At 46.8% G+C, this 17,681-nt stretch overlaps 1 protein-coding gene across 1 annotated transcript in view; it reads right to left on the bottom strand.

Annotated features, from left to right (window-relative positions):
- Window positions 1-17,681, bottom strand: part of AGBL1 (AGBL carboxypeptidase 1) — a 686,235-nt gene that overhangs the window by 598,958 nt on the left and 69,596 nt on the right. Inside the window, exon 6 of the mRNA XM_060260374.1 lies at window positions 14,809-14,846. Coding sequence (XP_060116357.1) covers window positions 14,809-14,846 — 38 coding nt within the window. The remainder of the gene's footprint in view (window positions 1-14,808; window positions 14,847-17,681) is intronic.

The following is a 17,681-nucleotide window of genomic DNA, read 5'->3' as shown; positions in this document are numbered from 1 at the left end:
TGAAGTTCCTGTGTTGTGCTGGGGGTTAGAAAACATTACCCCGAAGGCCCCCTCTGCAGAGACGTTTGGCAGTGTAGGAAAGAGATAGGCAGACCTGATCCTGTGCAATTTAGATGGAGGTATTTGTGAATTTCTTGCATTGTGCAGATGGTTGGATTACATATCCCTGAAGGTCCCTTCCAACTCTGTGATTCTGTGTTCCTATTGTGACTTGGGAGGTGCTCGGTTTTGGGGGTGAATTTGGTTACCAGTGGCGGGGGGAGCGCCAGAAGTTAGGCTTGCCTAGGGCACCAAATAAGCTAGGGCCGGCCCTGGTGATGACAGAGCTCTTTGGGATGTGGGGACCTCCCTGGTGGCCCACTCTGTCCCGTTGGGTTGGGGGACCCCAAACCGGGGGATCCCCCACCCCCAGCAGGAGCTTGGCAGCCCTAGTAATGTCAACAGTGGGAGGTTGTGCCCTCAAACCATTAATGCTACATTCACAAGTGTGCATCATTTATCATGACTAATCCCAGCCATCATTAATGTACCACCTCTTTTTGCTGCTGAAATCAGGACCTGTCTTGCCCAACAGGTAGAGTAGGCCAAGGCAAATGGATTTTCCAAAACAAACTGGAACCCAAGGATGCACGTGCTACCTTCTTTTTTTCTGTCTCCATGCTCATTCCCACACACTCCATCCAAACCCTGCCCCAAATCTCAAACACCTTATCTTGCTGGTGATAGAAAAGTCACATCCCACAGATATTCTGCCTCTCTTCCATACAGACCCCAAAGCAGTGTACACTGAATAACCAACACACCCCATCTGACCACTAACCGTACACTGACCTACTTAGTTTCAGTAAGGTTTCCGTATTGAGCGCAGCATAATGAAGATGCTACAGCTTACCTAGTTAAACAAGGAACTACTTGCTATTGTCTCCATGATGAACCAAAAGAGTTGCTTTGGCAGCAGCTGCCACCACTAAACAAGGATCTTTGTTATGTGACTATTTTTTTAATTTAAAGAAACTGTCTAACAGAGAAGTTTTAAGGAGAGTTCCGCATTTCTAATTCCACTGGGCAATGAACCAGTGGATACATTTGGAATACTGACACAAAGTGGTATAGGCACTGCCACAACATGGCTGGCACAAGGCAGTGAAACCAGCCACAAAATGGCTGATGCAGCTTACCTTCTGTCACATAGCAAAGTTCCTTGTTTAGTGACAGCAGCTGCTGCCAAATCAATGCTTTGAAAAATCTGCCAAGTCAATCAATCTCCAGTGGTCAGCCAAAAATGTTGCCACCTTCTCAAAGCCTACTTTCTCAAAACACTTGGTGAGTGCCAGGAGATGTGCTGGTGAGTACCATGGCGGGAACTTCTGGCCTAAGCTCTGTTTAGGATGGCCTAACGTGTCCCTTAGAATCATAGAGTTGGAAGGGACCTCCAGGGTCATCTAGTCCAACCCCCTGCACAAGGCAGGAAATTCACAAATACCTTCTCCCCACACACCCCCTGAAGGAAACTCTGTTCATCATTATCATCAGCTTCAGTTAGAGCCTGCCTTTCTCACTGAGACTCAAAGGAGCTTACAAAATATTTAAAACATTTCAATCGAGCAGCAAAGACCTCCAATAAACATGAAGGAGTGCTAGGATTACATTACGAGACAAATGAGCACTGCACTAAAACATGATATACCATAATGAAAGATGGTGGCTACAAAGGCAGAAGATACTGCAGTAAAAAGGGAAACGACGTGTACAAAATTCGTTAGAATACTTCCACTCAAAGGAAAATTTGGGATGCTGTAGCCCAAGGCTCTCTGACTACTAGAAAAGGTTCAAAAGTAAGTAGCAATATCCTACCACTCTACTTCAATCAAAAGGAACCCTCCTCTTTTCCCCTGCACTGGAGGAAGGCTCCTTACTCTGAAGGAAAATGCTGCCTTTTAGGTGGAATCCAGCCCAAGACTTGTACATATCACCCTGGAAAAAAGGGTCTTCATGTGACCCCCTGAACCGCCAAGAGACTATAACAGCCCAGAACGTTAGTTTAGGTATCTACCTCTACTATTGGAGAAGTGGAGGGGGGGGGCGTGGAAATTACATCTAGTGGTCAAAGCTCTGCCACTATTAATAAGTCTTGTGACAAAGCGACAATTGATGGCACAGGAACTGTCCAACGGAGGCCCGCAACACAAGCACAAAGACAGCAGCCTTTGATAAACAATGACTTCATCAGCCTCCCCAATAATAAGACACTAACCTCTGTGACTTTCCCTGCCGCACTGTGCAGTTTATATTTCTCTGGACCCTACCATCTTTAATATTTCTTAGCCGCATACATATCAAGGCCAATTATAATCTTTAAAATCCACATATTATTTTAATGAAGGATAATGGCAACACAGTGTGTTGTGCTAATTGACGCCTTCTTTGCGGAGCATTCTTGCAAAAGCAGAGTTCCCTGAGAAACATCCTCTCTGGACAACTCTGGGATGGCTTTTATTAAGAACTTTTCCCAAGGACACTTTTGGGGGAGTCTCATAAGTCCTGACCTTTCAATGAGGGTCGTGACCTGTCTTATTAAATGGCTTGTTCTCTTTCTCCAAAAGGTGTCAAATGAAAAGCAGCATCCGGAGCCACCCTCCTTTCGGTAACCGCTGGCGGGGGAGGGGTGCCTGCAAGACCTTCTCCAGCTTAGCTAATTCTCTCAAAAAGATGCACAAGTTTCTAATGCTGGGAACGCTGCTAGTCAGCAGAGACAAATACAGCCAATGTGAGATTAAAATAACCGGCTGATAAACAAATTACTCACTAAAAATAAATATTGGATTAACGGCTGTCATCATTATGGTAAGAGTGCCCCCATGTGGAGCTGGAAGGGGGAGAAAAGGAGATGGGGGAAGGGAGATGAACAATCAGAAGTTTTGCAGACTCTGAATGAGAAAGACTTTTTAAATGGTGAAAGAGGATAGATAGATGATAGATAGACAAGAGCAAACATTTTAAAAAGAGGAAAGGGAACATAAAAGGCTTCCAATCTTCTCTAAAACAAATATAATTTTGATTTTGCTTATACATACAAACAAGAACTCTCTCTCTTCTCAATTCTCCTGAAACAAATTTCTTACTCAGAAAACCCACAAATCATCAAATCATCCTTAGATTTGTCAGGCAAAAAGTCAGTGAGGGGTTTCCAGTCCCTAACAAATGAAGGAATAGTCTTTTCCCTAACCAATACTGTAAGTTTAGCCATAGCTGCAAAGTCCAACATCTCCAACTATTCTTCTTCTGTAAAATGTTGTCAGACACTTCCATTTGTGTGCCGTAATCATAATAGGGTTCCCATTCCCCAGGTGGGGGCAGTCCACTGCCAGCCAGGGAAACCCTGCTTCCAAATTATGACATCCCCGATGCGAGGTCATCATTTTTTAATTTAATTTTATTTAATTTATATCCCGCCCTCCCCGCCAAAGGCAGGCTCAGGGCAGCTCATAGACCAAGGGTCAACACAAGCACACTAGGGTGACCAATAAAATAAACAATAAAAACATAAGACATAATAACAATTTTAAAACATTTGCATATGCTACTGTCATGATTTCAGGCAGCAATTAAATTCTGGTGGTTGGCTGTACTCAGAGGTCTCAGGATCGCCACAGTGTGGTGAGGTAGGCCACTGGGGGTGTTCTTATGGGCCAGTCCTGTTGCTGCAGATGTTACCATCATGTAAATGCCTGGCGGAAGAGTGCCATCTTGCAGGCCCTGCGGAACTGTGAAAGCTCTCGCAGGGCCCTAACCTCCTCCGGCAATTCATTCCACCAGCTAGGGGCAGCAACGGAAAAGGCCCTGGCTCTCGTTGTTTTGAGCCTCACTTCTCTGATGCTGGGGGCTGTCAACAGGTTTTGAGACCCGGATCAAAGTGCTCGCTGGGGCATATGCAGGAAAAGGCAGTCTCTAAGGTATGCAGGACCCTGGCCGTATAGGGCTTTAAAGGTGATGACCAGCAACTTGAAGCGAATCCGGTACCCTATCAGTAGCCAGTGCAGCGCTTTCAATACAAGCTGAATGTGTTGCCGTAGAGGAACTCCCATTAACAGCCTGGCTGTAGTGTTCTGCACTAGCTGAAGTCGCCAGATCTGGGACAAGGGCAGCCCCATGTAGAGAGCATTACAGTAATCTAGTCTTGAGGTAACCATGGCATGGATCACTGTTGCCAAGTCGTCGCGTTCAAGAAAGGGGACCACCTGCTTCACCATTTGCAGATGGCAAAAGGCTGACTTAGAAGTGGCAGCTACTTGATCCTCCATTGTCAAAGAAGGATCCAAGAGCACCCCGAAGCTTTTAACCTTGGGTGCCAGCGGTAAACAGACCTCCGGTCTCGGACAGCGGCAACTCAGGTACAGGACCTCCGTCTTCATCGGATTTAACTTCAGCCTGAGCCACCCTGCCACAGCTTGCAATGCTGCAGACAGATCAACAGATAGAGCTGGGTGTCATTCGCACACTGGTGACAACCCAGCCCATACCTCTGGGCAACCTGGCCAAGGGGGCGTATGTAGATGTTGAATAACATCGGAGAGAAAACTGCCAGTGGAGAGCCAGATTGGTGTAGTGGTTAAGTGTGTGGACTCTTATCTGGGAGAACCGGGTTTGATTCCCCACTCCTCCACTTGCACCTGCTAGCATGGCCTTGGGTCAGCCATAGCCCTGGTAGAGATTGTCCCTGAAAGGGCAGCTGCTGTGAGAGCCCTCTCCAGCCCCACCCACCTTACAGGGTATTTGTTGTGGGGGAGGAAGGTAAAGGAGATTGTGAGCCGCTCTGAGACTCTTCGGAGTGGAGGGCGGGATATAAATCCAATATCTTCTTCTGCCTGCGGCACACCACATATAAGTGGGTGTTGTCGGGATAGTTCGTCTCCTAGCACCACCCTCTGTCCCCGACCCTGGAGGAAGGAGGAAAGCCATCATGTGGAAGTGATGTTATTACATTGGGGACATTGCATGGCAAGGCTCTGGTCTGAGGGCAAAACTCTATGGTTTGAAGGCAATTTTGCCATAGAGTTTTGCCCTCCAACCAGAGCATTGCCACGTGATGCCCCCAATGTGATGACATCACTTCCGCATGATGTCATCATATTGGGGACATCACATGAGGATGTTGCGCACTGTTTGGGGGTGAAGCCCCACTCCATTCTGTGGATGCTCCCTCCCAACCCCCACCAGTGAGCTGCAGGGACCTGGCAACCCTAGTCATATCGAAAAACAAAACTCTGCACTTTTTTCCAACTGGCTGTTCGCTCTGTTTTCAGCTATATCCTTCTGCATTAAAAGTATATTTGTATCCAAATGTTTTTGGCTTCCTTACAAGCCCACCTCATATGACAAAAGGTTCCTTTGTGACAGTTGCATTTCCAACATGAACTAGAAGTACCTGTACATTTTAGACAGGAGGCATTTACCATTTGACACATCCAAGGCTCTTTTTTTGTAGGGAAAGCCCAGCAGGCCCAAGCCAGGCCACCAGGAGAGCAGTGGCCACGGCGGGGCGTGATGGGGGCCAACAGGGGCGTTTTATACACATCCAAGGCTCTTTTTGACACATCCAAGGCTATTTTTTTGTAGGAAAAGCCCAGCAGGAACTCATTTGCATATTAGGTCGCACCCCTTGTCACCAAGCCAGCCGGAACTGCATTCCTGTGCATTTCTGCTCAAAAAAAGGACTTGGATAAAACATCTTGAAAAAGCTCTCCTTTAAGTTAGAACTCAAGGAATGTTTTAACCCCTTAAGGTAAGTTTTAACCCCTTTGTTCACATCTTTTCCCATATGGCGGCCGAGTGGGCTGGGACGTTGTGGTGACGTCTGGGCGCAGCAGCGCCAGCCACCACAACTCGGGGTTCCCGACTCCTCTGCCCTCTCCACAGGGCATGGTTCCTGCCTTCTCCCCCCTGCAGCCGCCACGGCTCTGCCACTTCTCCTGAGCCTGGGGGAGGGCATGCCGGTTCCAGGGTCTGGTGGGCATGTCAGGGGGACGGGCCACGTCGGGTGGCCATGTGGTATGGTGGGGCCTCGGAGGGTGCGGGGGGGGGGGGGCTCCCAGCAGACTCCCGTCTCAGCTGGCACACTATATATATATACACACTGGCCATCAAGGTCAGTATTGTCTGCTCAGACTGGCAGCTGCTTTCCAGGGTCTCAGGCAGAGAAAAGTCTTCCACATCGCCTAATCCCTGGTCCTTTTAATTGGAGATGCCAGGGACTGAACCTGGGACCTTTTGCATACCAACCAGATCCTCAACCACTGAGTCACAGTCTCTTGGTGATCCTAAACCTGCTCAGTCAGAAACAAATTCAACAGGACTGATTTCCTATACAGCTAATACTATCTATTCCATACTGTATTATCTATACAGATAATATTCAGAGAAGGGCAGCATCAGGGCTTTTTTTGTAGGAAAAAGTCCAGCAGGTACTCATTTACATATTAGAACACACCCCCTGACATCACCATTGTTTCACGCAGGACTTTGATGTAGGGAAAGCCCCACAGGAACTTATTTGCATATTAGGCCACATCCCCTGAAGCCGGCTGGAACTGCGTTCCTGCACGCTCCTGCTAAAAACAAAAAAGTCCTGGGTGTACCCATAGATGGGCAAGATCAGCAAGTGCCCATAGGCATTCCTTCTCAGTAGTGGTCCCAACCCATGGAATTAAAGGCTCTCATGTTCCTGGCATTTTGCTAACTATGTAAATTAGAATTGTTGAGGATTGTTCCTTTTTATAAAGGAAATAGGGCTACATCGTAACAGATTGCCCCAGGAAAATGCATGGTATTTCTATTTATGCAATGTCATGTTCATGTTCTGCATTGTTTAACATGTCGTGAGTAATACTTACGGCTTTGTTCGGACAACTTTATAGCAAATTTCTGCAGTCCTAGCCCTATTCGTTCCTTATTAGCTATATCGTCCTATTGATTGCATTAATTTAGATTGTGTGCTCTGCCTTGAGTCTCAGCGAGAAAGGCAGACTATAAATAATGAAAATAAATAAAATAAATAATATATCGGTACCTGGCAAAGATACATTTTTTTTAATCTCTCCTCTGCCTCCTTTTGGACCTTTTTTTTTTTTGCCAAGACTCAGAATTCAAAAGCTAATATTGACTTGCCTTCAGGTTCAAGAACAGGAATGCCAAGTCTTGCTTTTGAAGATTGACTGGCAGCAAAAAGCAAATACCAGGAGGGGAGGGGTGGCTCTGAGCATCTGGCTTTTGCAATTTACCACCACAGTTTTCCACACACACACACACCTCAGGCCAGGGGCTGTCTCCATGCTGCCATTGACAACGTGATATACCCTGCATAGTGCAATCACTCATGCTGCTTTTATTCCAATGCCCATTCCATGCCAGGACTAGTACAGACACTGGAACCAGCAGGGACATCATAGAGACTATAGATTCAGATGAAGTGATGTGAACGAGGCCAGTGATTTATTTCACTTATTTATTGTGGTGCAGAGTGGCAAAGCTGCAGTACTGCAGTCCAAGCTCTCTGCTCATGACCCGAGTTCGATCCTGGTGGAAGCTGGGTTCAGGTAGCTGACTCGAGGTTGACTCAGCCTTCCATCCTTCCGAGGTTGGTAAAATGAGGCCCCAGCTTGCTGGGGGGAAAGTGTAGATGACTGGGGAAGGCAATGGCAAACCACCCCGTAAAAAGTCTGTCTTGAAAACGTTGTGAAAGCAATGTCACCCCAGAGTCGGAAACGACTGGTGCCTGCACAGGGGCTACCTTTACCTTTTTGACTAATGCATTTATTTATTTATTTATTTATTTATTTTGCAGGGGATCCCTTGTGTCGCAGTGGCAGAGCATTAGCTTTGTGTCCCTGAAGATAGTTTCAGAGGGTAGCAGTGTGGTCTTCAGTAAAACAGCTAGATTTGAGTCCAGTCACACATTAGAGAACAACAAGATCTCCAGGTACAAACTTTTGAGAGTTGAAGTTCTGAAAAAGGAAGCTCTGACTTTCAAAAGCTCATACCCTCAAAATCTGTTGGTTTCTACAGTGCTACAGGGCTCAAATCTTTGTGTTCAGAATTCACCCAGTTCAACCCTCACCATCTACCTTTGAAAGGATCAGGTGATGTAAAAAGTCCCTACCTGAAGATGAAGAGGTTGGATTTATACCCTGCCCTTCACTACCTGAAGAAGAGCAACTTCCAATCTCCTTTCCCTTCCCCTCCCCACAACAGACACCCTGTGAGGTAAGTGGGACTGAGAGAGCTCTTTCAAGAACTGCTCTTGAGCAGAACAGCTCTGAGAAAGTTATGACTGACCCAAAATCACTCCAGCAGGTGCATATGCAGGCATGGGTAATCAAAACCGGTTTCCCAGATTAGAGTCTGTGCACTACACCAAACTGGGACCTGGGGAACCACAGCCAGTCAGAGCAGATAAGACTGACCTTGACCAATGGTCTGACCCAGGGTAAAGCACAAAGCATGTGTTCAAATGAAGAGTCCTTAGCTCAGTGGTCAGAGCATCTACTTGGCATGCATAAAGTCCCAAGTTCAATTTGTCTTATCTCCAGTTGGAAGGACCAGCTGTGATGCCAAGAAAGTTGCAGCCAGTCAGAGTAGACAACGCTGCCCTTGATAGACCAGTGGTCTGAGGCAGCATGAGGCAGCTTCATGTCATGTGTATGTTTGAAGGTCTTGGGAATCATTGCAGAGAAGGTCAACCAGGTGAACCAACCATCTTGTATGCCAGAGGCTGGGGTGAAAGCATGTAAGATGTCAGTGGGAAGTTAAATGGGAATAACACATGTGCCCAGGCCTCAGATTCAGCAGGAGCTCACAGGAGCACAGCTCCTGAACCTTTCTGAGGGTTCCCCCTCTTTCTCCCCACCTGCCTTGTCCATTGAACAGTAGGTGCAGCTGCATAACAATCCCTGGATTAGCGGAGCAGGCAGGCAGCCAGCCACCAGGGGCTTTGCCACACTCCCAGCAGCCCTCATTAACCCCTGGAGAATTCTGTGCTACCCTTTCTCCACCTTATGTGATTTTGGGTGGCTTGCTGGCCTTTTGACTTTGGGGGTGGGCAGCCACTCAGGAGAGCCCCAGGAAAGCAAGGCTTCCTTGGGCTGGCTGGATCTCTAGCCAGCCCAAGCAGGCCTCACTTGCCCAGGGCTCTCCTTTCTTGCATCAGGTTGCTCTTGGCTGGGGGAGCAGCATGCACGAATGAGTTATGCTAATGAGCTCCGCCACCTATTTTTCTGCAAAATGATTCATGCATGTGCCAATTATCCCAACTTCCCAAGGATTCCTAACTTCCTGCTGCAAGGCTAACCTGATCCCATCAGATCTCAGAGGCTAAGTTGAGTCTGGTTACTACTTGGATGGAAGACCACCAAGGAAGTTCAGGGTCTCAATGCAAAGACAGGCAACGATAAACTACCTCTGCCCATCTCTTGCCTTGAAAACGCTATAAGTTTGCCATAAATTGGCTAAGAATTGATGGCAATTTTTATCACCAAACGCCCATCATTGCTCCACCTCCCCAGTACTGTCAAGTGTCACGGACAGAGACTCTTTAAGTCGTAAACAGAAGTTTTCAAGACCTGTCATTTCTGATCCATTTTCAGTCCTTGGACTGAACCCTAAACTAGGACTGTCTCCAAATTCCCTTCCTGTTCTGATCTGAGTCATCCATGTCCATTCTGATATGCTTATGAATGTGCAGGTACCAAGAGGCTATAGCTTGCTACATGTACCAAAATCAGGTAAAATATGTATAAAGTGCTTCTTCTATGGAGGTAAGTGCTTAAATGTAAAGTGTTTATACCTATTCTAGGTAAAGTGCTAAATTTATCATCAGGAAGATTGTCTGCAATGGGAGATATAGATGTCAAAGCACTATGGACTTTCGGATTTCCATGTATACAAAAGAACACGTATAAAGTGCTTCTTCTGCGAAGGCCAATGCTATACCTTCTATGTACAGCACCATTCATTCTGCAGAGGTGTGGAAGCAGAAATGCAATGGAGTTATGAATTGCAGGACATACAACACGAATAAAGTGTTTCTTGAAAGGCATTTCCACACAGAGTTTGCAGAAATCCCTAACTGATCCGCAGACAGATGCAGAATGGAAAAGTTTACGAAGGAAAACAGCAGATGGACGGCACAATACAATTTATGTAAAAGTGGATAGCCTGGTTCTGCTCTACCCTTCCTGCTTTTGAGGATTCAAATTCCAGGAGACAAACATAAAAAGCAATACTGTTTTTTTTAAAGCTAATGCTTTGGGCTCAACCTTTCTTCTTTCTGCTCACCTCCTCTTCTTACCGAATCCCTCCTTTTCTAAGTGCTAATCTTCACTTCTGAAACCCAAAGGCAACTTGGGAGTGGACTGATCACCCCTCCTTATTAAGATTTAGCTTCACCCAAAGATGTTTCCTTGTAGCAATAATTTGACCTTTCAGTCCGGGCACCAAGGTTAACGCCAGAGTATTATTTGCAAATTAAAGCCGCAGACTTGTTCTTTTTAAACATAGTTTCCAATGATCCAATGAAAAAGGGGAGGGGGGGAAAGATAGACTAGGGCTGTGTGAAGAGGAGGGAGATCACGGGTGAGAGAGAGAGAGAAAGGACAATATAGCATTGTGATTTATCATCAGGAAGATTGTCTGCAATGGCGGAACACTCTTTCTTAATCAAAGCTTTATTAAATTCTGGTAATAAAAGGCTAAGTGTTTTTAGATGGGAGAGAGGCATAATAGGGTATAACGTTCGCTTCAAGAACATTCATTCCTAGCGAGCGTGGGCTTGCATAAGAAGCTTTTCCACCCGACAGATACTTTAAACGTTAGACGTGTTTCGACGCCATTCAGTGCTACCAAAGACAGAAGTTCAGACTTAGAGCTGGCATGAAAGCAATGCAGAGAAGCTGCACGCTAGACCAGCAACATCAGAAGAGCCCAGCTGAATCACCAAGTGGCCCATCTAGATCAGCATCCTGTTTCAGGAAGCAGAAGTAGAGGAGGAGGAGGTGGAAGGGGAGCAGGAGGAGGACGACAACAACAACCATGACGAGGAGCAGCTGCAGCAGTAGACTGGATTTATCCCCTGCCCTTCACTACCCAAAGGAGTCTCAGAGCGGTCTACAGTCTCCTTTCTCTTCCCCTCCCCACAACAGACAGACAGTGAGATAGGTGGGGCTGAGAGAGCTCTCCAAGGACTGCTCTTCTTAAGCAGTAGAACAAAGCAGGAGTCAAGTGCACCTTTTAAGACCAGCGAAGTTTTATTCAGAATGTAAGCTTTCGGATGCTAGAAGCACACTTCATCAGACAATAGAATGGAATGGAAAGCAGTCCTAAATTTAGAGAAAGTGGCCAGTGAGTTAGTATGCAGAGTCATGAAAACGTTTTTTAAGCAGATTTAGAGAGTCACAAATTGGTGTTTGTTAGTTTATGTTAACTGGGCTGAAACAACAAAGTTGGAATAACGGATTCTTAAGCAGAACTGCTCTAAGAGAGTTATGGCTGACCCAAGGCCATCCCAGCAGTTGCACATGGAGGAATAGGGAATCAAACCTGTTTCTTCCAGATAAGAATCCATGCACTTAACCACTGGCTCTCTAGTTTGCTGCGCTGCCAATTCTGGGTTGGGAAATTTCTGGATATTTGGGGGTGGAGCCTAGGGAGGGAGCTCAGCAGGATATAATGTCATACAGTCCTACCTACAAAGCAGCCAATTTCTCCAGGGGAACCAACTTCTGTAGCCTGGAGATCGGTCATAATTCTGGGAGATCTCCAGGCTCCACCAGGAGATTGGTGATCCTTGGCTGAACAGCTGCCCTGGAAGGCCAACGAACAGGGCCTTCCCTGATGCTGCCACTTAGCGCTGGTGTTTAGAGGTTTGCTACCTCTGCATGTGGAGGGTTCCTTTTAGTTACCCTGGTTAGTAGCTCTTGATGAACCTCTCCTCCATGGACTTGCCTCGTCTCCTCTAAAACCAGCTGGGCCCATGGTCATCACTACATCCAGTGATCTCCCACTTTTCCAACTGGTTTCCAGCTGACAGAGATCCCCCTTTGGAGTACAATTATGCTTGTCACAACCTTGCTCCTGGCTCCACCCCCAAAGTCCCCAGATATTTTTTAATTGGACCTGGCAACCCTAGGAAGATTCATCCTCTTCTGCTGTTGAGCACTGCTGAAAGAGCAAAGAGATGGGTTTTATATCCTTACCTCAAGATGTCAGTACATGGCAATACAGGAACTATGACCGCTACTGCAGCACTGTGTGTAGTCCAGAGGTCTCCAACGCGGTGTCCATCAACACCTTTTCTGGCACCTGCCAAGTGTTTTTTAAAGTGGGTGGGGCTAGGTGGGGCTTCTGCCCAGCAGAGGCTTCTGAATGACATAGGGTTCCCAGGTCCAATTCCAGAAATTTCTAGTGGTTTTGGGGGTGGAGCAAGGAGACTTTGGGGGTGGCGCCAGGAGACATGTGGGTGGAGCCAGGAGAAAGGTTGTGACAAGTATAATTGAACTCCAAAGGGAGTTCTGGCCATCACATTTAAAGGAACTCCGCACTTGTTAAATGCCTTCCCTCCATTGGAAATAATGAAGGATAGGGGCACCTTCTTTGGGGGCTCATAGAATTGGACCCCCTGGTTCAATCTTTTTGAAACTTGGAGGGTGTTTTGAGCAGAGGCACTGGCAGCTATACTGCAAATGTGGTGCCTCTACCTCAAAAAACAGTCCTCTCAGAGCCCCAGATGCCCACAGATCAATTCTCCATTATTCCCTATGGGAATCAGTCTCCATAGAGAATAATAGAGTTCCCAGAAGACATTTCCCTCCCCCCCCCCACCCCGCTTTCTGATGACCCTGAAGTGGGGGGAGGGCCTCCAAAGCAGGGAATCCCGTACCCCTACCTAAGGATTGACAACCCTAGACTGACAGCTAGAGATATGACAGACTGAAGATTTTTTAAAAGCATTGCTTTAGCAGCAACCACCACAATAGCACAAGGTTCTTCACTGTATGACTGAAAGTAAACTGTGGCAGCCATTTTGTGGCTGGTTCCACTGCAATCAGCAGCCATTTTGCAGCAGCCATTTTGTGGTTGCAAACGCCACACCATGTTAGAATTCCAAATAGGGTTCCCATTTCACAGGTTAGAACAGAGGATACCCCGTTTTTGGAGGGTTCTGCCAGTTGGCCAGTGGAGGAAACCTTGCCCACAAACAGTGATGACATCATGTGGAAGTGATGTCATCACACTGGGAATGTTGCATGGCACCGTTCTGCTTTTGGGGCAAAACTCTATGGTTTGAGGGTGATTCTATCATAGAGTTTTGCCCAAGAAACAGAGCATTGCCACACAAGGTCCCTGACATGATGACATCACTTCCACATGATGTCATTGCATCAGGGACATAGCACAATATCCCCCGCCCCCTCCAGGAACACCCTTCAAATCTGCCTGCTAGACTTGGCAACCCTAATTCCAGAGGAGCCCACAAACTCAAAAAGACTGGAGACTCCTCCTGTAGTCACACAAGTCACTGAAAAGTCAGCAGTGCCCTATAATATCAGACACTGTGCACTGTCAAATACAACATGCTCTTTACATGTGAATCTGTTATCAAATACTAGCTATGACACAGCTATTATCACCTATTTAAATACATCTCAAAAATGCATCTTGGAAATACAGGTGATCAGATATTTAATGGCTACAGATGAGCCTCACTGTCCTGCCTCAATCTATCCATGCATTTGATGTGTCAGGGCTTTGAAGTGATTTATGAAATTGGGCCTCTCAGATCCTAGTCCAACACTCCAACCACCACACTGGCTCCCTTCTTGAGTACTATGGAGCTTTGTTAGGATTTCTATTGCCTGTTTACTTGGGCAGCTGAATGGGAGAAGGAGGAACCTGTCCACCTAGCACCAATAAGGAAGGGCCATGGCTCAGTGACAGAGCACCAGCTTTGCATACAGAAGGTCCCAGGTTCAATCCCCAGCATTTCTAATTTAAAGGATCAGGCAGCAGGTGTTGCAAAAGACCTTGAAGCCCTGGAGAGCCACCACCAGTCACAGAGTATACACTACAGGGTGGCCAAACTGCAGCTCTGGAGCCACGTGTGGCTCTTTCACACATATCGTGTGGCTCTCAAAGCCCCCACTGCCCCATTGGACAGCCCCATTGGTCAGCCCCATTGGCCAGCTGCATTGGCCAGCTTGGAGAAGGCATTTCTCTCTTTAAATCATTTCTCCAAGCCAACCAGAACCTTAGAGAATGCATTTAAAGTTAAAGTTGCTTTCTTTCCACCGATCGCTCCCACCATTTTCCTTTCTCCCTCCCTCCTTCCCTTCTTTCAAACATCTGACGTTCATGTCTTATGGGTCTCAAACATCTAACATTCATTCTATGTGGCTCTTACGTTAAGCAAGTTTGGCCACCCCTGCTACAGACCTTGATAGACCAGAGGACTGACTCGCTAGAAGGCAGCTTCACGCATTCATATAATTAGCATCTGGAATTCTGTCTGGCCTCAGATTGGCAGCCAATGTAATACGCAGGTTTTGCATTCTGCAGGGCAATGAGTCAGGTAGGACATTGGCTGCAACACCCCACCTGCGCTTGTCCTCAGTGCCTGGCTGCCGTTCCAGACAAGCGGTACTGATTAGGAAGGATGAAAGACAGAAGGGAAGCAGAGACCTTTGTGAAAATGGGAACATTGTTCCAACACAGGCAGCGTAGAAGGGGAGGGGGAATCAGTCAGAAAGTAGAAATGCTTACTTGATTTCAACAAAGCAGCCAAAGCTTCAACCGCTGCCCTGGGGAAAGAAAAGAAAAGAAAAGGGGAGGGGGGGAGAGAGATCATTCTCTTCCATAATTTCTGTAACCTTTGGCTTCATAATCTCTGCTGCCATTCCCCAGCTATTGTGGAAACCAGCAGAAGAAAATCCTCACAGTTGCATTGGTTTTACACACATTTGGAAGGCCGGTCCTTTGTGTTTTGCTTAGCTATACAATTAGCCCTCGGGCTTTCGAGTTTGTGTTACACTGATCCACACTGACTGGTCAGTACGAACTGTTGCCCAGCGTGTCACTAGAAATTACTCAATACCTTTATCCTTGGCAACACTCTCTCCAACAGCTGTTTTTCCTGCAGCTTGAACCACCTGGGACTAGATTTTTAGCTAGCTTCCAGGGGAAACAGCGGACTCCAGAGACTCATCTGGAATCAAAACACATGAGTTTTCCAAACCCAACACCATATACTACAGCCATAAACTGCTGCTTTTAAAATATATATATATATATATGTTATGGCTACTTAATTCTTATGCAGCTCTCTGTATTTGAATGAATGAATTCCCCCAGCCTGCTGAAGTTAAGCCAGCTTGGCGTAGTGGGTAGAATCATAGAATCATAGAGTTGGAAGGGACCTTCAAAGGCATCAAGTCCAACCCCCTGCACAATGCAGGAAACTCACAAATACCTCCTTTGCCCCAAACACACCCAGTGACACCTGAGTAGAGTGTCAGAACTGGATGAAACCAGTGTTCCCTCTAAGCTGAGTCAGTGTGAGCTAGCTCACAGTTTTTTTAGCCTACAGCTCACACATTTTTGTCTCAGCTCAGGAAAAATGGCCCCAAAGCAAGCTAATTTATACAGCAGCTCACAACTTTGATGCCAGAAGCTCACGAACTATAATTTTGGCTCACAAGTCTCCACACCTTAGAGGGTGTATTGGATGAGACCCGGGTTCGAATCCCCCCTCGGCCACAGAAGCTTGTGGGCTGACTTTGCTCCAGCCATGCCCTCCCAGTCTTAACTACTTCACTTTTGGAATTCTGTCCGGCCTCAGATTGGCAGCCAATGTAATATGCAAGTTTAGCATTCTGCGGTGCAACGAGTCAGGTAGGACATCCGCTGCAATATCCCGCCTATACTTATCCATTTCAGACAAGCGGTACTGATGAGGAAGGATGAAAGAGGGAAGGGAAGCAGAGACCTTTGCAAAAATGGGAACATTGTTCCAACATTGTTGTGAGGACAACATGGAGAAGGGAAGAAGGATGTAGACTGTACTTACAGACCGTCGAAATGCTCCTATTGAGCTGGGTATTAAGCAGCTTTCCAAGACTTGGGGCAAGGCACGCCACGCCAGATATATGAACATATGAAGCTGCCTTATACTGAATCAGACCCTTGGTCCATCAAAGTCAGTATTGTCTTCTCAGACTGGCAGCGGCTCTCCACGGTCTCAAGCTGAGGTTTTTCACACCTATTTGCCTGGACCCTTTTAGTTGGAGATGCCAGGGATTGAACCTGGGACCTTTTGCTTCCCAAGCAGATGCTCTACCACTGAGCCACCATCCCTCCCCCTCACGCCAGATAGAAGCTCTGGAGAGCCAGTTTGGTGTAGTGGTTAATATCATCTTCTCCTTCCTTCCTTCCTGAGCCAGTTTTGTGTAGTGGTTAAGTGTGCGGACTCTTACCTGGGAGAACCAGGTTTGATTCCCCACTCCTCCACTTGCACCTGCTGGCATGGCCTTGGGTCAGCCATAGCTCTGGCAGAGTTGTCCTTGAAAGGGCAGCTGCTGTGAGAGCCCTCTCCAGCCCCACCCACCTCACAGGGTGTCTGTTGTGGGAGAGGAAGGTAAAGGAGATTGTGAGCCACTTTGAGACTCTTTGCAGTGGAGGGTGGGATATAAATCCAATATCTTCATCTTCTTCTTTTTTCAAACTAGTCTTACAGCTCAACAGATGGGAAGACTCAGCCCTTGGGGGAGATTCTCCCCTTACAAAGAGGGTTATGCATGGAGAGGATGGTGATATACCTCAGTACTAGACCCAGAGAAAAGATGCTCAGACCTCATATGGGGCACATAAGTAAGAAAGTTCCCCAAACTAGTATTGACATTCAAAGCCTTACATAGCCTGGGGCCAACATACCTGCCGGACCGCCTCTCCCCATATGAGTCCCAAAGACTGCTGCGATCTGCCAATCAACGTCTTCTGGCCATCCCTGGCTCAAGGGAAGTCTGACTTGCCTCAACCAGGGCCAGAGCTTTTTCGGCCCTGGCCCCAACCTGGTGGAATCAGCTCCCCATGGAAATCTGGCCCTACTGGATTTGCTTCCATTCCGCAGGGCCTGTAAGACAGAGCTATTCCCCCAGGCTTTTGGTTGAGGCAAGCAGACACCCTTTCATCGTATTGTCCCTCACAAAGGGCCAGAAACTATGTCTTAATCTGTAAATTGTGCCCGACCCGCCTGTGTATATTTTATTGAGTTATGTTCTTTTAATTGTATATTATTAATTTATTGTTGTATTTTAACTGCTTTATTGTTACTGTAATCTGCCCAGAGCCCACATGGGAAAGGGCGGAATATAAATCAGCCAAATAAACAAAAAACAAAAAAAAACTGCCATGGCAATGCCAGGAGATTTTAGGGGAATTTGGGGAAGATGCAATTTGACTTCCAAGCGATGCTCTAGATTGCCTTCTTCCCTACTGTATATGGTCTTTATCACAGAAACTAGGGGAAATTCCTACAACATAAGTATATAGAAGCTCCCTTCTGTTCTGCAGTGCTTTTTAGACAGGAAATTGAGACTGAGGGGCAGGTAATTCCTAGGGCAATTGGCCCATGCAGGGAA

This window comes from Heteronotia binoei, chromosome 19, assembly GCF_032191835.1.
Source record: "Heteronotia binoei isolate CCM8104 ecotype False Entrance Well chromosome 19, APGP_CSIRO_Hbin_v1, whole genome shotgun sequence".
NCBI lineage: Eukaryota > Metazoa > Chordata > Lepidosauria > Squamata > Gekkonidae > Heteronotia > Heteronotia binoei.
This window is presented reverse-complemented; position numbering and strand designations above follow the sequence as displayed.